Source organism: Schistocerca americana, chromosome 8, assembly GCF_021461395.2.
Source record: "Schistocerca americana isolate TAMUIC-IGC-003095 chromosome 8, iqSchAmer2.1, whole genome shotgun sequence".
In the NCBI taxonomy this organism is placed as follows: domain Eukaryota; kingdom Metazoa; phylum Arthropoda; class Insecta; order Orthoptera; family Acrididae; genus Schistocerca; species Schistocerca americana.
The window spans coordinates 43417313-43440566 of NC_060126.1; the positions used below are offsets into that span (position 1 = coordinate 43417313).

The 23254-nt window shown below is 44.3% G+C and overlaps 1 protein-coding gene across 1 annotated transcript in view; it reads left to right on the forward strand.

Moving 5' to 3' along the window:
- LOC124545290 (cytochrome P450 6k1-like) overlaps positions 1-21342 on the forward strand; it is a 73326-nt gene extending 51984 nt beyond the window's left edge. The window contains exons 6-8 of the mRNA XM_047124177.1: positions 278-499; positions 13650-13901; positions 21102-21342. Coding sequence (XP_046980133.1) covers positions 278-499; positions 13650-13901; positions 21102-21268 — 641 coding nt within the window. The 3' untranslated portion in view covers positions 21269-21342. The remainder of the gene's footprint in view (positions 1-277; positions 500-13649; positions 13902-21101) is intronic.
- Positions 21343-23254: the final 1912 nt, after the last annotated feature.

The following is a 23254-nucleotide window of genomic DNA, read 5'->3' on the forward strand; positions in this document are numbered from 1 at the left end:
GGGCAGGGGGTTAACAATCGTAGAGGGTGACTAACAGATGAATTCAGTAAGCAGATTCAGAAGGATGTAGGTTGCAGTAGTTATTCGGAGACGAAGAGGCACGCGCATTATAGAGTAGTACGGAGAGCTGCATAAAACCAGTTTTTGGAATGAAGAGCACAACAACAGCAATATCAGTTTATGACAATCGACTAAAATGTGCACTTCGTAGGTTCAGTAAACGGCCGTTGTTTTTTGTCTTTGCCACTAACATCAAAACGATCTTTCGCCACTGCAGATTTTCCAATGGACGACCTAGCAGCAGAATCTTTTGGATTCTTCATCGCGGGCTTCGAGACTTCGACGACTACAATTAGCTCCAGCTTATACGAGCTGGCGCTGCACGAGGACATCCAAAGAAATGTGCAGCAGGAGATAGACACTGTGCTGGAGCGCCATGGTGGCTGCATTACGTACGACGCTATAGCGGAAATGTCCTACCTGGACAACGTGGTCTCCGGTGAGTTACGTAGCTTTTTCCGCTTATTTTATTATGTCATATGCAAGTTTGAGCCAAAAGGGGCGACCATTTTGCTATTTTTGAGTTTGTCATTACTTCTTGTAGCAAAGGCAGGTATTCGTGAGGCGAATTGTATCTTTGAGTTTCGCGTTTATAGTGGGCTAACTGTGAGGACGATAAAAATAATTAAAAACACAACAAGCATTACGTATTGATGTTTCCAAGTTCTATATTAGTATTTACGTCTGGTGTGAGATGAGATATGGAATTTCAGTGTTTTGCTTGACATTGAAATGATGTGTATTCAGGGTGTTTTCTGGGAAAGAGAAATTCAGCCAGTTAAGCAACTGGCCTGTTGGCGACTTTTAATAAATATTTTAGTTTGTCTTTCCATATCACAAAAATGAGACTTGCCAAATGTGTGATGAATTTAAAATTGACCAGTAGATTGCAAGTGAAGAACGAAGGAAAAGACTGACAAACGCTCACGGGCTGCAAGGGAGGGAGTCTCAGGAAGAGTTACGTAGCCCCTTCTGCCAGATTCTAAAACCTGAGGATGTAGTCAATGAGGGGAATGAGACATGCGTTTCTGGAGCTGAAGATGAATAAACACTTGTACTGATAACGAAGGAAATGCTGTAAGTTTGTGAATATTTGGAAATGTATCTCATATTAGGTACCTTATTCAGGAATACTGACAATGAGAATGTATACTTTTCTTTCGCTAGTGCGTTGGCCCGCGGTTCCGCAGGGTCGGCATGGTCAGGACGGATTTGGAAAGGTTAATTTTAAGGGGCGACCGGATGCCCTTCCTGCCGCTACCAAATACACCCCCCCCCCCGCCCCCCAGGATGGAATTAGGGTACCCCAGCTGTCTGCATCAAATGTAATTCATGGAATAGTGCGAACGTGTTCAGATGCCTGCGAGTCGTGGAACTGAGGCGGAACGTAGGGAACAGCCCAGTATTCACCTAGTGGGATGTTGAAAACCGCCTAAAAACCACATCCAGGCTGGCCGGCACACTGGCCGACGTCGGTAATCCGCCGGGGGGATCCGATCCGGGGCGGCGCGCCTACCCGAGTCCAGGAAGCAGCGCATTAGCGCTCTCGGTTAACCTGGCGGGTCAAAACGTATATTATCTGCCCAAGAAGAAAGAAAACACAGAAGACTTTGTCAAACATCAGTGTAAATTCGTACACATACAAATTGACAAGGAGTATGTAAATGAATAGAGTTAATAATTCTCTGAGGGAGATAGAACGGTCAGCAGACTGAATTAGCGTTGTTCGTGTTTAGTGTTGTTGCCTGGTCTTGTAGGGTATGTAAGGGGCGTGAACAGCGTCAGATGTTGAAAGGATCGGAGATGCCGCGCACTTGTATGAGGCGGCGTTATCAGCACCTGACAGTGCTTGATCGGAGCCTCATCTTGGGTCTCCGATGGGCGACTGGGCTAATCGCGCAATGTCCAGATGGACTGCATGGGCAGATGAGGGCAGGGCAGGCGTACCTGCTTTCAAGGTTTCAGCTGACTACGTCTGAGCACCACAGGAGAGGATCTCTGTAGTGTGCGCCAGGAACGTCGTGGCCTCTCGCCTCTGCGCCTGCCGTGTGAGAACAAGAGATGAGCTCCCTGCAGCTTTCGGGGTCATCCCACACTACTCGGTGGAGGCTAGCAGCAGCTGGGTATGGAAATGAACGGCCCATGCACAGGCTGCCATCAGCACCTCAGCAAAAGTGGAGCCGTGGGTACAAAGCATGGATTCATGATGAATGACGTCGCGTTGTGTTGAACTATGAGCTGCAGCTTGCACTGTGCGGGAACTGCCGGCTGTGACTTCATGTAACTACCCCAGTTACTAGCAGACACGACACAGCCCCAATAAGAGAAGAAATACAGAAAAAAGATTTCTCTAAAATACTCTTAAGAATTACTACTTACAATGTGAAACTAACGAACGGCTATTTACAATTTGTACAGAAACTAGATGGCAGTTATAAGAGTCATGGGGCACGAAAGGGGAGCACTGGTTGAGAAGGGAGTGAGAGAGGGTTGTAGCCTACCACCGATGTTGTTCAACCTCTATACTGAACAAATAGTAAAGGAAACCAAAGAAAAAATTGGAGTGAGAATCAAACTCCAGGGAGAAGAAATAAAAAGCTGGAGGTTTGCCGATGACGTTGTGATTCTGTCAGACACAGCAAAGAACTTAAAAGAGCAATTAGTTGAGTGGAATTGACAACGTCTTGAAAGGAGGATATAAGATGAACATCAACAAAAGCAAAACGAAGATAATGGAACGTAGTCGAATTAAATCCGGTGATGCTGAGAGAATTAGATTAGGCAGTGAGACACTTAAAGCTGTAGATGAGGTTTGCTATTTGGGCAGCATGAGGATGGTCGAAGTAGAGTGGGTATAAATTGTAGACTGGCGATGGCAAGGAAAGCGTTTCAGAAGAAGAAAAATTTGTTAACATCGAGTATAGATCTGTCAGGAAGTATTTTCTGAAAGTATTTGTATGGAGTGAAGCCATGTATGGATGTGAAACATGGACGATAAACAGTTTAGGCAAAAAGAGAATAGAAACTTTTGAAATGTGGTGCAACAGAAGAATACTGTACATTGGTAAATCACATAACTAATGAGGAGGCATTGAATAGAATTGGGGAGAAGGTGAGTTTGTGGTACAACTTGACTAGATGAAGGGATCGGTTGGTAGGACATATTCTGAGGCGTCAACGGATCACCGATTTAGTACTGGAGGGAAGCGTGGAGGGTAAAAATCGTAGAACGAAACCGAGAGATGAAGACACGACGTAGATTCTGAAGGCTATAGGTTGCAGTAGTCACTCGAGGAGGAAGAGGCTTGCACAGGATGGAGTAGCATGGAGAGCTGCATCAAACCATTCTTTGGACTGAAGACCACAACAACAACAATAATGTGAAGGAAGGCAGAAAATCAGGTTCAAGGGAATTGAAAGTACACAAACGGCAGCTGTTTGTGTAGACATCAATATAGCTCTTAAAACACCTTTCCGTTATATCGTATTATTACATTAAGGTGAATAGCAGTGACCTCATATCGTATTATTATATTAAGGTGAATAGCAGTGACTTTCAATAGGTAGTTCCTCCAGTACTGAAGACAACACACTGACGGAAAATTTCAGTTGCGTATCGTACACTGTCCAGTAATACCAAAGATTAAATGCCATAAATTGATCGAAATTAATCTGAAATTGTTTTGATAATTAATTGAAACCCTCAGCTGCCGACAGGTGTTGTTGATATACCTCGATGGGGACAGCTGAAAATGTGTACACCGACCGGGACTCGAACCCGGGATCTCCTGCTTACATGGCACACTCTCTATCCATGTGTTTTTTTTTTTATCTCATTTTGTTCTACATTGTCCGCTGAATTTGTTCGTAGCGGACCTCCGATGACACTCGTTCAGGTTCACTGCTGATCTGTTAACTCAGTTTTTTTTATTACATAGGGTAGTTTAACCATCTGACGGAACACGCTGAGCTACCGAGCCGGCGTCCATCTGAGCCACCGAGGACACAGATGAATACCGCGACTGCACGGACTTATCCCTTGCATGCTTCCCGTGAGACTAACATTCCCAACTGTCTACAGTCTACATACGTAATGTACCTAATGAATATTTGCCCATGCACTCATTACTCGCGCACACTAAAGTGACGATTCTTGTAAGAGATCGGGCAACCAGTGGGTATTAGGTGCATTACGTATGTAGATTGTGGACAGTTGGGAATGTGGGTGTCACGGGAAGCGTGCAAGGGATAAGTCGCTGCAGTCGCGCTATTCATCTTGTTGTGGATTGGCAGGAGCCAATCCACAGGGTTTGGAGGGAGCCGAAAGGCACGCGTTTAGCTCACGCCGGCTGGCGTGAGGTCTGGAACAGGACGCGGTTGTTATAGTAGCAAAAATAGTACGTAGCTTCTGGAATACTTAACTTTAATCCATAATTGGTGAACATCGGTCTGACGGTACATGCATCACAAGATAAATAGCAATTGATAATGGCGCCTTGCTAGGTCGTAGCAAATGACGTAGCTGAAGGCTATGCTAACTATCGTCTCGGCTAATGAGAGCGTAATTTGTCAGTGAACCATCGCTAGCAAAGTCAGCTGTACAACTGGGGCGAGTGCTAGGAAGTCTCTCTAGACCTGCCGTGTGGTGGCGCTCGGTCTGCGATCACACAGTGGCGACACGCGGGTCCGACATGTACTAACGGATCGCCGCCGATTTAAAGCTACCACCTAGCAAGTGTGGTGTCTGGCGGTGACACCACATTCCTCTCCCGCAAATCGGCGTATGGTTGTGTTATAAGGCTTCCGCCCGCCGTGGGGAGGACCCCATGTTGACGTATGCGACGAGGTGGGGAACCTAACAACAGGCGAGGCTGTGCCACCCGCACCCTGCCATTCGGTCCGAGGGGAGCTAGGAAACGCCTGAAAACCTAGTCCAGGGTGCACGCCTACATGCGGTGTATGCGCCCGTAGAGAGACAGGAGGGGCCGAAGGGTCGACCTCCATCGGGTCGGGGCACCCGACGGGCGAAGACGCCATGTGGTCCGGAGCGGCCAAGAAGTCCATGTCGGAGGACAGCTGGTCATGGGAAGCGATCGGCGCCGCGTCACCCAGAGAGGCGCCCGGCGGTTGCAGCGACGCGTCCACTGCGGGCGGCGCCGGCGGGAGAACAGGTGGCGGCGGCGGCGCGTCGCCATGGGGCAAAATGGAAGGCAGCGTCGGTAACACCTGGGGATGAGGCGAGCCAGTAGATGGGTCCCCAGGGCGCTGACCGGACGGCACCGTCGCTGAAAGCAGACGGGGAGCGGCAGAACCCGTGCGACGACAGAGGCGCAGCTGATTGAGATGCCGACGCACCAGAGGCCCCCAAAACCAGATACATAGCGCGGCCGAGGCTGCGAAGAATGCGCCCTGCGAGCCAACGCCGTGAACCTCGATAGTTGCGATAGTATACAACGTCGCCCGGAGCAAAAGCACAGGAACCTGATGCGGCGGATGTAGCAAAGACATCAAGGTTCGATGAGGACGACCGTGGAGCAAATCAGCCGGCGAGCGACCATCTCGGGGCTGAGAGCGATACGAGGACAAAAAGAGCAATAACGCGTCCTCCCGAGAATGCGACTCTTTCAACTTCAACATCTGTGACTTGAAAGTCCGGACCAATCGTTATGCGGCACCGTTTGACTGAGGCGAAAACGGCGCGGATGTCAGATGTTGAATACCATTGGCCTTGCAGAATGACTGAAATTCTGCGGACATGAACTGTGGGCCATTGTCGGAAACAATAGTCTGTGGAAGACCTTCTATGCAAAAGATATCAGATAACGCTTGGATGGTGGCAGATGACGTCGTGGAAGACATCCTGACAACAAAAGGAAAATTACTGAATGAATCTACCACAACCAACCATCGAGCATTCCAGAATGGACCAGCAAAATCGATGTGTAAGCGTTGGCAAGTGGAAGTGGCTTTCGGCCACGCAAAGAATTTTTGCGGTGGTGCGGATTGTTGTTCGGCACACGCCATGCAAGAAGAGCACATATTCGTAATCGCAGCGTCGATTCGGAACCAAGTACAGTGCTGACGAGCAAGTTGTTTCGTGCGCACTATACCCCAATGTCCTTGGTGGAGAAGCTGTAAGACAGAGGACTGTAACGAACGTGGGACCACGACTCTGGACTGATCATTATCAGAACGCAACACCAAAACACCACGTCGAACAAAAAGTCTCTCCTTGTGAGCAAAAAATCGGCGAACCAACGGATCCTCGATCCATGACTTTGACAAGGGCCATTGCGTAGCAACAAAACGCAGAACGGTAGCAAGGGCAGGGTCAGCAGCTGTGGCTGTAGCTACACGACGAAAATCAATCGGAAACGATTCGACCACGTCATCGGTTTCCGCATCAATGAACATGCAAGCAAGTTCGGAAGAATCGAATGCTCTATCCTCAGCAACAGGCAAATGGGACAACGCATCGGCATTTCCTTGCTTAGCAGTGGACCAATACAAGATATCGTAGCGGTACTGCGAGAGGAAAATAGACCAGCGAATGAATTTCTGCGCTGTACGTGGAGGTACAGGCTTGTTCGGATGAAAAAGCGACGTCAAGGGATTGTGGTCCGTGATGATGGTAAAGTGACGACCATACAAGAAATCATGAAACTTAGTAACACCAAATACGAGAGCCAATGCGTCTTTCTCGATCTGTGAATAATTTCTTTGCGCAGACGAGAGCAATTTGGACGCAAAGGCAATAGGGCGACATGTGATCCATCTTTGTGCGCAAGCACAGCACCGATCCCGAAATCCGATGCACCTACCATCAACAAAAGGGGTTTCTGGGGATCGATTGGCGTAAGGCAAGTATTGGAAAGCAACGCCGATTTCAACTGGCGAAAGGCGCGTTCGCATTCCGTCGTCCAGACGAACGGAACACCTTTATGGCGTAAGCGATGAAGTGGAGCTGAAATGGAAGAGGCATGGCGCACATAGCGATGATAATAATTGATTTTTCCGAGCACACTCTGTAGCTGCTTCATATTCTGCGGCGAAGGCAAGTCTTGTATGGCACGGAGGTGCTCGGGACTCGGATGTATGCCTTAGGCATTGAGTACATGTCCCAGGTAGGGTAAGTCACGAGCAAAAAACACACATTTGTCCTTCCGCAAGCGAAGACCATTTTGTCGCAAGACCTGAAATAATGTTCTGAGATTGGCTTAATGTTCTTCTTCCGTCTTTCCGGAGATCATAATATCGTCCAGATGATTTGGTGCAGTAGGGACCGAGGCACAAACAGTTTGCAGATATTGCTGAAACAATGCAGGGGCGGAGGCACACCCGAATGGCAGTCGTTTGAATCGATACAAGCTAAGATGCGTGTTAACCACCAAAACGTGCTGGGATTCTTCGTCCACTGGTATTTGCAAGTACGCATCTGCTAGGTCCAACTTCGAAAAATATTTACCTGGGCACAGTTTGTCAAAAAGATCTTCCGGGCAGGGTAAAGGAAAAGTTGCAATCACTAGTTGTGGATTCACTGTTGCCTTGAAGTCCACACAAAGTCTCAATTTGCCGGAAGGTTTTGGCAAAATTTCCAAGGGTGATGCCCAGAGAGAAGCCTGCACACGTTCAATCACACCTTGTGATTCCAAATCGTTTAATGTTCTTGCGACCTCATCACGCAATGCGTGGGGAACATTGTGCGCTCTGAAAAATTTCGGTTGCGCGTTTACTTTCAGTTCCAAATGTGCTTTATAGTTCTTAGCACAACCAAGGCCCGGTGCAAAAATGTCTGCAAATTCTTCACATAGACGAGAAACACTGTCTGAAGGCACAGTCTGGTTCACTGATAGGACCTAATTGACTATAGACAAGTTAAACAACTGAAATAAATCTAAACCAAACAAGTTCACAGCAGAAGAAGAACGAAGAACGTAAAATGACACAAGTTTTGTTTGTCCTTTGTATGTTGCAAGAAGGCTGCACTGTCCTAACACAGGGATTGCTTGTCCTGAATAACTACTGAGCTTAACATTTGCGGCACGCAACGGAGGTGTGCCCAGCTGTTTGTACGTGTCTTGATTGATCAGTGAATCTGCAGCTCTGGTATCGAGCTGGAACGGTATCACTTTGCCGTTAATGTCCAAAGCCACAAAAAGTTTATTGTCCTGCTGACGACAAGAGCGACTGTCTCGTGCTACGCGAACTGACACTGGTACAGAATCACTTGCGACTTGACGGGATTTCCGGCGATGTCGACACACACTATTTGTGGGACGAACACAGTCACTGTTAGAGAGAGTGGCACTGGGCGGAGTGGAATGAACTACATGAATTTCCATGGGCGAAGGTTCACGAGCCTGAGTATTCTTGGTTCGATTCTGATTCGGGCGCGAAGCAAAGGGCCTGGAATGGTTGTGAGTGTCCGATCTGAGCTTTTTCTGGCAAACACTCTGAACATGTCCTTTTTTATTACAGAAAAAGCAAATAGCCTGGCGTGACGGGCAATTCTCATGCGAATGTCTAGTAGCACACCACGGGCATGATTTTAGCTCTGCATTTGCTTGCTTGCGCAGCACACGTGGCAGAGAGCTTGGTGGCAGCTGCGCGGACGGGCGTGAGGGCTGTTTACTGTTCCGTGCAGCACGCCCGGCGGGCCGGGTAACCTGACACACGGGTGGCGAAGTTTCAAATGATTCCTGAGCAAAGTCAAGTGTGTCCTGCCGATCCAATATGTCCATCACTTGTTGAAGGGAGGGACTGACTAGTTTCAAAATCTGTTCCCTTATACGAACATCAGAAACGTTCTGTGCTATTGCATCTCGCACCATAGTATCTGAATAAGCGAGTCCACATTGACACTCAAAAGCACAATCCCTAGTAAGGCCTTGCAAAGTTGCAACCCACTCTCTATTATTCTGACCGGCCGTACGTTTTGTACGAAAGAACGTATACCTTTTTGCAACTACATTGACTGTTTCTTTGAAATATGCATCTAATGCAGACAAAATCTCGTCGTAGGACAGAGTTGCGACGTCGCGTCGGGGAAATAATTTCACTATCACACGGTACGTCTGGACGCCTACGGCGGAAAGGAGGAAAGGCTGCCGCTCATTACCTTGAATTCTGTAGGCGGCGAGATGGAATCCAAATTGGCGTGACCACTCCGTCCAGCTTTCCAGTGCCGCATCAAAAGGACGAAAAGGTGGTGCAACTGCGTGTTGTGGCTGCATGAGCGGTGGAGCGGTGGCTGCCGCATCGTTTCGCATCGCACGTTGACCCTGGACGAGCTGTCCAAGGGCATCCAATAAGGCCTGCGTCTGCTGGTTCTGTAAGCGATAAAATTCGGACAGTACATCTGAAGATTGTGGCGAAGCCATGACACAAGTAAATCAGGAATATCAATACGAACGCAAAATTCTCGTCGCCATATGTTGTGGATTGGCAGGAGCCAATCCACGGGGTTTGGAGGGAGCCGAAAGGCACGCGTTTAGCTCACGCAGGCTGGCGTGAGATCTAGAAAAGGACACGGTTGTTATAGTAGCAAAAATAGTACGTAGCTTCAGGAATACTTAACTTTAATCCATAATTGGTGAACATCGGTCTGACGGTACATGCATCACAAGATAAATAGCATTTGATAATGGCGCCTTGCTAGGTCGTAGCAAATGACGTAGCTGAAGGCTATGCTAACTATCGTCTCGGCTAATGAGAGCGTAATTTGTCAGTGAACCATCGCTAGCAAAGTCAGCTGTACAACTGGGGCGAGTGCTAGGAAGTCTCTCTAGACCTGCCGTGTGGCGGCGCTCGGTCTGCAATCACTGATAGTGGCGACACGCGGGTCCGACGTATACTAACGGACCGCGGCCGATTTAAAGGCTACCACCTAGCAAGTGTGGTGTCCGGCGGTGACACCACACATCTGTGTCCTCGGTGGCTCACATGGACGCAGTCGGTTCTTAGCCGTGTTGTGAAGCGGACGCACGCGAGGCTCTGTGTGGCGCTCCGCAAGCGGGCCGTTGTTTACTCGCGCGGGCAGTGGTATTGAAGTGTAAACAGACCACCTAGAATGACGATGGCGCTTTCTTATGGAAAGGCTAGGATTAAAGTAACGTTCGATGCCCAGTATTGACGACCTAAGGCATACAAAGTAGAGCATTTCCTGCGTGAAACCATGCACATCGATCTACAGGAACTTATCGGTATACATCGTTTAATCATCTCCAGTACAGTTTACCTGAAACTTATAGATGAAGCAGCGTGCGAACGACTTCTTCGACGTTCCACCGATGGATATCGCTTCCACCACTCGGACGGCAACGTAGGTGTAGTGACTGTCGACCATGCAGGACTCGGCGTTCGGAACACACGAATCTTCGAACTGCCGTTTGAAGTTCTGGCCACACTTGTCGTGAACGCGCTACGGCCTTACGGGGAAGTCACGTGGAAGAAAAGTGGCATACGTGTCAGGATGGCATTTTCAGACGTGTTTCTGGCCTCACACGCAATTTTCGTACAGTAATAAGACGCATTTAGTTTCGTTAATGTAACTTTATTTGTGGTATACGTTTCGAATAAACAAGAAGAGGAGTGTGGAACGTGACAGGGTTATTTTCATAACGCACCGTTTTAAAAAAAAAACGGTTCAAATGGCTCTGAGCACTACGGGACTTAACTTCTGAGGTAATCAGTCCCCTAGAACTTAGAACTACTTAAACCTAACTAATCTTAGGACATCACGCACACCCACGCTCGAGGCAGAATTCGAACCTGCGACCGTAGCGGTCGCGCGGTTCCAGACTGTAGCGCCTAGAGCCGCTCGGCCACCCCGGCCGGCGCACCATTTTCCTTAATATAAAACGACGAAACTGATATTCGGTCTAGGTCCTCTTCCCGAAAACTACTGAGAATATTTTGCTATGTTTTGTCAGTTCCCAGTCTTCTCTTCTCAAAGCGTTCACCCAGAGAGCTTTTAGTTTTGGGCTGATAGAAAGATTAAAATCGAATTCCAGGAATGAAACCAGTACAGTAAGTAAATAGTGCCACCGGAATTGATGTATATAAAAGAATAATATCGCTTGAATGAGTCCAATTACGAATTATATGTGATTCCTTTACACTTTATATTATAATCAGAATTTTTGGTACACTCGCAAATGACGAAAGCTGACACTTTTCACCAAAATATTACGACCAAAAGCTAATGTTTGGGGCAACTGACGTAGCAGACATAGCCTTCAAGTTTGTGACGTCATGACAACTCCCTTTACTGTTTTGCCGATAATTATTAGCCACTATCTGTTTTCATGAATTGATGAAAACAGACTGCAGAATCTGCAGGAGGTAAAAAACCTCATTACTTCTTTGCCACATTAACTTGGCTCATTACCTATTCCGTGGCTCATTATGCATTGAAATTCTGACTTAACTACTTATCCATTTCAAATATGGTAATTGGTATGTGAAAATAAAAATACGAGCGAAAGGTAATTCCTGGTGTTTGCGTTTGTGATTTAACACGCTATCACTGAGATATGTAAGCAAGGTCACTTAAAAGAAACTTCAGTTATTTAAGCTGATAACGAGTGGTGCTTTAAGTTTCTGTCTGGTGCGTGACAGTTCTTTTGCGAGCTTTGATGATTATTTTCTGTAAGCGACACGGGACCTGCATTTCAGAAACGAAATTTTTCCAATGATTAACGTTAACTTTAGCTCCAGTAATTACAAAACTCAGTTTCATTTAAAAAAATATTCTCACCGTGTAGGACGAACAGAGTATGCCACCACCACATGTTCTGATCGACTGACGCATCATCACGCTATAGGCTGCAACTAGCTTTTTTTCATCATTAAGTAGATATGTATCATATTTTTAAAAAAAAAATGTACGTTTGATACATGTCATTATAAACTCGAAAGTCTACCGGATAATGATGTAAATTCAATTAAAGTAGTTGCGGAATAATGGGTATTCCAACAGCTTTGTGGTCGTGTTCATGAAAATGTCTATTAATATCTTGTGGAATAGATTATTATGTATATAGCATTCTGAACGTTTACAATCATAATTACGGATTTATTTATTTACTCGTCAAGTTCCGTAGGGCCAAATTGAGGAGCAGATCTCCAAGGTCATGGAACGTGTCAGTACATGAAATTACATCATAAAAGTAATAACAGATGAAAATAAACGTTTATGAACCCGAAAAAAGTCAGTCCATAAGATTAAGTAAATGCAATCTACAATACAATAAGAATCAGCTTAATTTTTCAAGGAACTCCTCGACAGAATAAAAGGAGTGACCCATGAGGAAACTCTTCAGTTTCGATTTGAAAGCGCGTGGATTACTGCTAAGATTTTTGAATTCGAGTGGCAGCTTATTGAAAATGGATGCAGCAGTATACTGCACACCTTTCTGCACGAGAGTTAAGGAAGTCCGATCCAAATGCAGATCTGATTTCTGCCGAGTATTAACCGAGTGAAAGCTGCTTATACTTGGGAATAAACTAATATTGGTAACAAGAAACGACAATAAGGAATATACGTATTGAGAGGCCAATGTCAAAATACCCAGACTCGTGAACAGAGGTCGACAAGAGGTTCGTGAACTTGCTCCACTTATTACCCGAACCGTCCGTTTCTGAGGCAAAAACATCATTTTAGAATGGGAAGATTACCCCAAAATATAATACCGTACTACGTAAGCGAATGAAGATAAGTAAAGTAGAGTAATTTTCGTGTAAAAAGGATAACTCACTTCAGATACCGTTCGAATAGTAAAAATGGCAGTGTTACGTCTTTGAACAAGATCCTGAACGTGAGCTTTCCACGACAGCTTACACCTAGAAATTTGAACTTTATAGTTTCACTAATCATATGCCCGTTCTGTGAATTTAAATCGTCAGGTTTTGCTGAATTGTGTGTTAGAAACTGTAAAAACTGAGTCTTACTGTACTCCGTTCTCCCTTACTTAAATGTTCAAATGTGTGTGAAATCTTATGGGACTTAACTGCTGCTAACGTTATCAGTCCCTAAGCTTACACACTATTTAACCTAAATTATCCTAAGAACAAACACACACACCTATGCCCGAGGGAGGACTCGCGTTAGTTTATTTTCTACAAACCATGAACTTAGGTCGTGTTCTGCACTATTTGAAACCGAGCCAATGTTGCACACAACATCCTTTGCTACCAAGCTAGTGTCGTCAGGAAACAGAAACATTTTAGAGTTACCTTTAATACTAGAGGGCAAATCATTTATATTAAGCTGATTCTTATTGTATTGTTGACTGCATTTACTTAATCTTATTGACTGAATTTTTTCGGGTTCATAAACATTTTTTTTATCTGTTATTACTTTTGTGTTGTAATTTCATGTACTGACACGTTTTATGATCTTGGAGATTTGCTCCTCAATTTGGTCCTACGGGACTTGACGTGTAAATAAATAAATAATTATGGATCGTCGTTCATACTGTACCAGAACCAGTTGAGTCCTCCAACAGTTATGAGCTTCCACGCCAGTGGTGAGCTGAGGTGTGTTCCAGCAGCTTCCGACTGAGTCCGCTCTTCCCACTTTCCGACAGAGACGCTCAGGAAGTATCCTCCGCTGCCTTTCCTGAACCGCGACTGCGTGGAGCCCTACAAGATCCCGGACAGCGACGTCGTCGTGGACAAAGGAACGGCAGTCGTCATCAGCCTGTTCGGCCTTCACTACGACCCGGAGCACTTTCCTGATCCAGAGCGCTACGACCCCGAGAGGTTCTCCGAGGAGCAGAAGGCCAAGAGGCACCCCTACGTGTACCTGCCGTTCGGCGACGGGCCTCACATCTGCATAGGTTTGTATTGGCTACTGTTGTTCGTGATACACATTAATATAGGCGTACAACTATAGTCAGAAGCCGGAGTAGAGTAGGCAACGAAACGTGGACGAAAAAGTATACTCTACAATTAAGTGTAGTTTGTTAGGTTGTAAGGTGTCAGGCAATTCCAACACCTTCCATGAAAACCCTGACATGATAGCAAATCCGGCAGTATGTGACATAGCTCCGAATAAATCCTGACATTAAATTGACCAAAGTAATACGATCAACGAGTGAGCAAATGGAATACCACAGACTAACACAAGGACACCTAAATCCATGTCATACCTTCCCACCGTGAAACAGACGCAGTTCCGAGGGGAGAAACGAGAACAGAAGCCGAGAGCAGAGTCGTGTAAGCTAGAAGGCCTTACGAGAAGGGACACCCACATCACCCGCCGACCGCCAAGACCACCCCCCAAGCCCATGTTAAATGATAGAGCCTTCCAGAAGAACAGTATAGATCTTACAATAACACTAAAAGGGCCACACCAGCTGCAAGTTTTAGCGTGAGAATATACGCGTCTCTGTTACGTAGCAAACTGTTGTGTACATAGTTCCGCATAGTCAGTGCATACACAACTTTCCCACTAGAGCGCGCCACGCTAAGCACAACAGCGCAGGCACAGCGCTCGTCCGTCCCCGCACTACGAGATGGCGCTGCCTTAGAGACGGACCAAATTCTGCTTCCGCCGATCTGCATATTAATATGTAACACAGCCAATGAGATTGCTGCTAACGTAGAACCTTTTCTCCTCGCAGATCACACTCGCGCAGTGATAACTGAACGCGCGAGGTATTATAATGAGTGTACAGACCTCCAATTAGCCAGTCTGCATTAGTCTGTACCAGTCTATAGTCAAGTTTCAGTCTGTGCCTAATAAGATTATCATATTCCTGTACATAGCCATGAGGATAAATGAATAGACACTTTGTCAAGTATCAGAGATATGTGAGAATAAGATTAACATACCAAGACCAAAGGAACTTCCGATTGTCAATTGAAAATAGCATCCAGAACCAAGTTAAGTAGTTTTTAGGCTTGTTATTATTTTAATCAATGTGTGTGAAAATTAATCAAGTTCTGTTTAACGTTGGTCACCGTCAATCTGCTACTCTAAGCGTGCAAGTGGCATTTCTATCGTCTGACCTAACGCCAGAAGATAAACACGCCACGATAAGACCACGAGACATATTTCTGACACTCGCATAGAGCGACAAGTCAAATAATCTGATGGTGTGTGTATCGAAGGTCTTACAGTACGCACACCACACAAACATTAAAAACATTGCCCCACCACGAAAAGCATAACGTTTCTCATTGGATAGACAGAATTTTTGTAGCCGGAGCTTAAGGTTAACATTGAGACCCTGATTGGTCAGTTGAAAACACAGCCAGATAGCTTTTCTTAAACCAACTTCGGTAAATTTTAGTAAAGAGAAGTTAGAAAGAGTTGCTTCCGAGACGGCGAGGTGTGTGGAGCTGCGTCGCCCGCCGCCCCCTGACGCTGACTAACCACCGACAAGATAATGAACGCACGCGATGCCGCATAAGAGTCATAAGGCTTCACTCAGAGCTGCAGAAGTCTCATCTGTTACATCCCCTTTTTGCGTAATACTAGTGTCGATCGTCAATTAAAGAAATGGAATTCACATTTGCTACTAGAAGATAAAATCTGGAACGCGATGATTTTTCTGTTATATAATTATTGAGAAGCCACATCAGCCACTCAAGTTAAATAAGTAATTGAAGATAATTGAGGGTCACTGTAGACCGTTTTGATAGTTTTCTCTTTTATGAAACTTAACTTAAACCTAGATTATAGATGTGATATGGCATAGGTCATCCTTCGATCCATTATAGAACTTGGAAACCCATTCAGAGAAAATTCGTTCACATTTTTGTTGAATGCAGTTGGTTTTTATCATCACGTATTAAAATATTTCCTTTTATCAATAGTGCAATTTATAAACAATGTTTTGTGAGTAGAATAAAAATTCCAATGGTAAACTTAACTACTTTCTCGACGTTATTTTACCAGCTAACTATAAATAGGAAAGCCTTGAACCCCTTCCACTAAATTTAGTTAGTATTAAGATTCTTTTACAGGGAGTGCAGTGGAGCTGACGCTGAAATCATTAAGTGTTTAGTTATATCATCGCTAGTCTCACTGAACTCTTCTGAACGCTACATGTCATGTGTGGTCTGGCGTCTCCTTACCAGCAACAGGTCCCAGGTTCAAACTAGTCAATTCCCTAAAAACAGGCTCAGTGCGTCGTTGCGCGAAAGTGGTAGGGAGACACGACTTAGAACAAACAGACACCACGCAGAATGTTAGGTGTTTCCCTGGATAAAATACACTTTACAATGCGTTCCTTTCATTAGCCTACTTGATTGCTACTTACACAGCTGTATTCAGGCCCACTTATCATTGTTTGTGATGAGAAGTAAACCACTTCCAACGTTACGACAGAGGATATAATATCGTAATTTTTAAAAGAGATCATACAGGGTGGCGCACAAATGTGTTACCATTTTGTTTCTGAATATAAACTCTATTATCAATACAATCTGAAAGGAACATTTACTGCAATGAAGAGCCGTCCATGGAGATTTGTTCTAACTCAGCACATGCTCAATATGTCCACCATTTCGTTTCCTAACTTCCTTCAAACGAACACGGAAGTTAGTGATTACCCTATGGCACATGTCTTCCGTAATTTCACTGCAAGCTTGAAGAATAAGTCTTATGAGCTCCATGAAATCACGTGGACGTTTCTGGAAAAATTTTTCCTTTAGGCACCCCCAAAGAAAGAAGTCACAGTGATTGAGGTCTGGACTATTGGGGGGCGAATTTTGTCTGTCATTGAAGCGACCTGGACACCTGAGTGAAATGATCCGCATCTCGAAATGTTCGTGTAAAAACTCCAACACAGTGTTTGCAGTATGTGGCCTTGCTCCATCTTGCATGAACCACTGCGTGCTGAAGGGCCAGGCAGTAGCAAGAAGCTGTGGAATGAAGCTATTGCGAAGCATGCTCAAATAACGCTCGCTGTTCACAGTTTCTTCAAAGAAAAAGGGTCCAATAAGTCCGTGACTGGAAATTGCTGCCCACGCTGCAATCCTCGTAGCATAATGTTGTCGTTCATGAAGCACTTGTGGGTTTTTAGTGGCCCAAAAGCGTACATTTTGTTTGTTAACCACACCGTCTAAATGAAAATGCGCCTCGTCTGAAAACCAAACGTTGAGAGTTACGTCCCTATACTCCACCCTCTGAGCAAACAGTAGTCTCTGCTGCTTGTGTTCTTCAGTGAGCTTCTGTGCACAGGTCATCTTGTATGGGTACACATGGAGATCACTTTCAAGAATGCGTTGAACGGAGCTTCTGGATATTCCCAGTTGCACTAGCTGCCTTTCTACACGATTTCCCGGGACTTCTCTGTACAGCAACTCGTACCGCTTCAATATTCTTCGGTGGCGAACAAACAGGCTTAGGCCGAGGTCACTTGGCTTCCAATACTGTTCCTTCCCGTACAAATTGATCGCACAACCTGTGGATGGTCTTCTTGCAAGTGACCCATCGTGATGTCGAAAACAGTCACAACAAGGCCTTTCTTTTCATGAAAAAGTAACACAATTGCCGATCGTTGCTGTGTCGTCAGTCTTCCATTTTCAGCCATTGCTGCTTACTAGTCTCCTAGCAGCAGTATCGTGAATTACACGTCATTTCCTAACTCATTTGTTTTTCCAAGCTCTACTGGTACTGCTGTAGAGCTCCAAGAGGGATATCTGATGTGCGTCGTAAATTGTGAAAGAAACAATTGGTAACGCATTTTGTGCGCCACCCTGTAAATTTACATGACTGTGTACTCCAACGATGAGAACTGGCACAGTAATAATATCATTTGTTAGAAATATTTTATGCAACAAGGACGCTGGGCAAAAGATCAGTCACCCCTTCAGAGACGTCGCGCTGTAATACCGTGTAACACCGGACCACGCCTGGTGATGACGTGTTGTCCGTTCGTAAGCTGTTTGAGATGGAAACGTTACAGTTCTGCGACCGATTGTCATTGACAAGGCGTGACATTCACCTCCTGTCTCTTTCTGTTAGGATGTTCTCACGACCACTATTCTGACGCCGTCTGCATATTCTGTGTCTGGTACATCATTCATTGTAGACAGGTTCCACCGTCCGCGCCGATCTCCCAACAAATCGGGCAACCGTATGCACGGTGTGGTCGCGATCACGTCGAAACACGATAACTCTTCTCTGTCACTATGTATCTCTCTGTGTCGATTTACAAGGAACTTCTTGACTGTGAGGTCGTAAAAGGCCAACAATATTTACGGCATGCGACGCCCCACACATTGTCTACTACGCGATCACAATATTGACAGCTAATGGCAAAAGGGGCGGTACTGAAGGAATCCAATAGTGAGCGCAGCATGAGGCGAGTACCTCACAGTGCTAGTGCTGTTCGTACAAAGCAGAGCAATGGAAACGATAAACAAAGCAAACATTGCGTTTTATCTGTAATAACAGTTGCCGAAATTGACATTTCGTCACAAAGGAACCCGAGGAAACGCAGAGTGAGAAAGAAGTAGCAGATGAAAGATTAGCGTATATGTAAAATGAATCAGTGAAATGTGTGGTATCGTATATAATCGACTGTGGGGACAATGTACATGAGGAGTACAATGATGACGGTACGTGCTTAAGTGAGAGTGGTGTTGAAACAGGTAGTTCATCAAATGGTTCAAATGGCTCTGAGCACTATGGGACTTAACATCTGAGGTCACCAATCCCCTAGAACTTAGAACGACTTAAACCTAACTAACCTAAGGACATCACACACATCCATGCCTGAGGCAGGATTCGAACCTGCGAGCGTAGCGGTCGCGCGGTTCCAGACTGTAGCGCCTAGAACCGCTCAGTCACAACGACCGGCCAAGTAGTTCATCATCCTTGTCGGACAGAGAGCCACAGATCCCATCTCCAGTGACACGTGGTAAGGGAAATCAATGTCCAAGCAGCGAGTATTAAATATAATCACGTACATGGAAAATCATCCGCAGCATAGTAAAAGAACAATTAGGAATAGATTTCGAGTAAGTCTGCAGCAATATTATCGTGTAGTGTGAAAGAAAAATACCGATATTCAAGCGAGGACAAGAAGCACGTGCTACAAAACCTAGTGTTTCCGCGTTTCCGGGATACTCGATACAGCTTACAAGATGTGTGTGTTAGTAACCTACAACTTTATGCACATCAGAGTACGCGAGGCACTGAGTGTAATGATTTCAAAGGAAGCAGTGAATGGTTGCATACCTTCAAACATAGCTACAGAATGGAAAGACGTAACAACAAACTGCGGAATCGCCCCAAACATTTGTTGAAGAGATAAACAAAATAATCCCATTGATCACAAGGAATTAGTTTTGAACTCTGACCAATTGGGATCTGAAGAGGAAATGCATATTAAAGGAACGCTGGAAATTAGAGGTACAAGAGAGTTGTATGAAGATCGACTAACATCAATCCCTCAAAGCAGTCGCATACAATTATCCCGACTGTTAATCTGGATGGTAAATTGACGGCAAAGTTATTTATTGTGTTGAGTGAGGTTGGTGGTGCTCTGCCCCTACGATTTATTCTCGTGTACGTGGGCTTGCAAGGGCATTAGGGAATATTTACGTCACAGCAAGCAAGAGTGGGAAAATGGACGTACGAGAACTACAACTATGGTATGACCACTGTCTCTGACCAGTAATTGGTTAAAATAACTTGCTTCTGCTTGATTTCTGGTCTGCATATAAAAATCATACTCCTTAAGAGCAAACTATCCTTGCTGAAAAGTGTGTGACATTGCAATTCATACACCTGGCACTACTTGGCAAATTCAGCCTCAGGATGTCTGTTTTTTCCGCACCTATAAAACATATTATCGCACTATCTGCAGCTGCGCCTTAAAAGATAGCCAGTTCCACGATAAACTGCACTACAGGCCGTGTCGTATTCCGTTGCATGTCATCACATTCCATCAGTTCTCGTCACCGTGTTACACCAGTATGATTCTATATGCATTCTTTAAGAGTGGACACCTAGCTGAAAATCCTACCCTGTTTGTAACTCCCAAGGAGTTCGCCTTAGAATCTGATGGGGCGAACCTTTGTGATCACTGTAGCATTCCGTGTTCATGGTGCAAGCTAATGATTTGTTTCGAAGATTTCTTAAGTGTCAGCTATGGCCATCTTGTGAAGTGTGGTACATACATCCCGTAGAAGGTTGATCTCTGCACCTCCTGGACACTCATTTTCTGTCGCCCTCGTGATGCATATGGTGAGTCATTGTCAGCTAATATTTTTCCTATCATAACTGTTAACACAACGGTTTCAACAGACACTTACTGAAGACTGAGCTTGCTACTTTGCACTCAAGAAGTTCCTTGTTTGAGCTCTAATCCCACAAAAGCGGCTGTAACATACACATCACACCACTACCATTACTTATGTCGCGGGTCGAGGGTCACATGACTGCCAGGTATCCGGCCTACAACACTCCAAAACGGGCAATGCGCTGTTTTGTGTGGGCGCCAAACATTTAGTCTGGTGTGATTAAATTGTAAAACAGTAACAGTATAATTTTTATCGACTACTCAATTTCTGAAGATTAAATTTAGTATTTTAACCTTCTCTCCGACGACCTTCATTTTAGTGTATGTTCCCTGAGCTACTGTATTCCTTCAAAAGGTTGCTTCTCCAGCAACAGCGCTAGAAAGTTCCTGTTCTTGCACACAAACCAGATGGCGAAAAAATCACCGGGAATGCCATCAGAACCTCTTGACGTGCACTGTGGTTAAGAAGTGCTGTACAGCGAGAGTTCTTCGTACGGTAATGAATTCCCAAAATCACGGATCATGTTGTGTAACTCTAATAACTAGTTTTTCCCTGTACCTACTTCCTGATGTCAAGTGTACTTCACTCACATTTAGTCTTCTTAGTTCTGCAATTTTCAGAAACATTAATGTGCTTAAATATTTTACACTTTTCAGAATGTTAAACAAAGGCGAAATATGCATTCTGAAGTCCTTCACTGTGAAACCCCATGGAATCTTGATCTGCTGTAATAAAGTTTTTGATAATCAGGGTGACACCCTCTTTTCGATTTGCAGGTATGAGACTCGGTTTACTGCAGACCAAAGTGGGTCTTGCGAACATCCTGTCCAAGTGTTGCGTGCGACCTACGAAGAACACAACCAGGCATGTCACCTACAACACCAGAAATGTACTGCTGCTGCCCACAAAGGAAATCGAGCTGCAATTTGTGGAACGATGCTAGGAGATTCACTAGCGCGCCAACATGACATAAAGAGAAACTTTAAAGACTGTACGTGGCTTAATCGTCTGTCTATTGTGCAGCAGTAGCATATGTTTGTTTCATTTTGTAATAATAAAAGTATAATACTTAGGAATCTATTTTTCACACATTTACTTTCTTCCTCGCACTATGGACAGAGTACTTCCAAAATTCACAGTGATAACTACACAGCACTCATCACAGGAAAGCCCCTCGTTTTATGAACACTGAACTTTCCGGCTGCTTCCATCATGTCACTCTGGAAACAAAAAACCTGCCGCTTTTACAATTTGCATACCATGTTTTCAGCTCAGTTATTTGTCTACTGGCAGTTATTTATGGTATGTTATCTATTGGTGTAATTAGATAGATCACATTACAATTTTGTGGCCATTATTCAATTTAGTCTTTGAATTATTCATATCACTTTCTAATACAGCATCTGAAACCACCTGATATTTATAAATACCTGCTATTCAGTAAAATATGTGTAACATTTACAATAATATTGGTTATAATTAAAGTAATAATCATAAAAGGCATAGTAACAATAATAATAATAATAATAATAATAATAATAATAATAATAATGTTGAGGGGTTTGCCATCCCAGTGCAAGACAGTGTGGTAAGTAGTATACATAACAAAAAGAACAGGGCTCCAGTATGTTCTGCCAGTCGTAAAAGGCGACGAAAAGAACAAACCTCTAATAGGGCTAACCCCCCTTTTAGTGTGATTAGTTGGTTCAGGACAGAACTAATGAAGCCTCGGACAAGTGCTGTCATGGTCGGGCACGACGCTTGAACACTATGCCCGTCCACAATGGTAACGACACTGCTAGCCACATGGAAAATGATTTAAATCCAAATAGAGGTGTTTTGCAGGATATGCTTCCTGCAACCACTCTAGAAGGAAAACAAAGACAGCGGATGAGATGGTCAGATGAAGTTACCCGACACCTCATGTTCTGTTATTACCAAGCAACAAACTTAGGAACCAGCACAACTGAATACAGATCACAAGTATACACAACATTTATTATCAGATACTCAGAATTAAAATTTTTTACAAAACAACGACTACCTGATTAGATCCATGTAATAATCAAAAATAATAGGATACCCCAGTCAGAATTAGAAAACAAGTACAACAAATGCTGGAACAAAATAATGTGCAATCAGAAGAAGAAGAAGAAGAAAATACAGTAATGGGCTCAAACATCCCAGAGCAAACAAAGAACAACACGCATCCATTAAACAATCAGAGGAAAACGAAATCTTAAGACAGCCACCAGAACAAGCATAAATAGAACACGAAGTGACACACATGTTAGATGTAGAAGAAAACTTTCAGCTGACATATATAGAATACAGAGACACAAATTCAGACATTAGACCATTCTTACATAGACCACCAAATAACCCACAAGTCGAAACAATAATAACAACTATCAACACAATCATACACAACAAAATAAATGAAAATACAACTATGGAAGAGTTACAACAACTGGTTTACATAGGAGCACTCACTACAGTAAATATACACACTAAGCAGAGATCAGAACCAACCAACACACAGAAGAAACCCACAAAACCAGCATGGCAACACAGGCTACAGATCAGAATAAAAAAACTGAGAAAAGACATTGGACAGCTTACACAATTTATAAGAAATTAAATTTCAGACAAAAAATGAAAAAGGTTAGGTAAAATCTCACAGCAAGAAGCGATAGAGCAATTAGATGAAAAGAAGCAGAAATTACAAGCATTGGCCAAACGACTTAGAAGATACAAAAAAAGTGAAAATAGAAGGAAACAAAACCAAACATTCAACACAAACCAAAAGAAATTTTACCAGACAACAGATAACACACACATTAAAATATACAATCCACCAAACATAACAGACATGGAACACTTCTGGAGCAACTTATGGTCAAACCTGGTACAACATAACAGACATGCA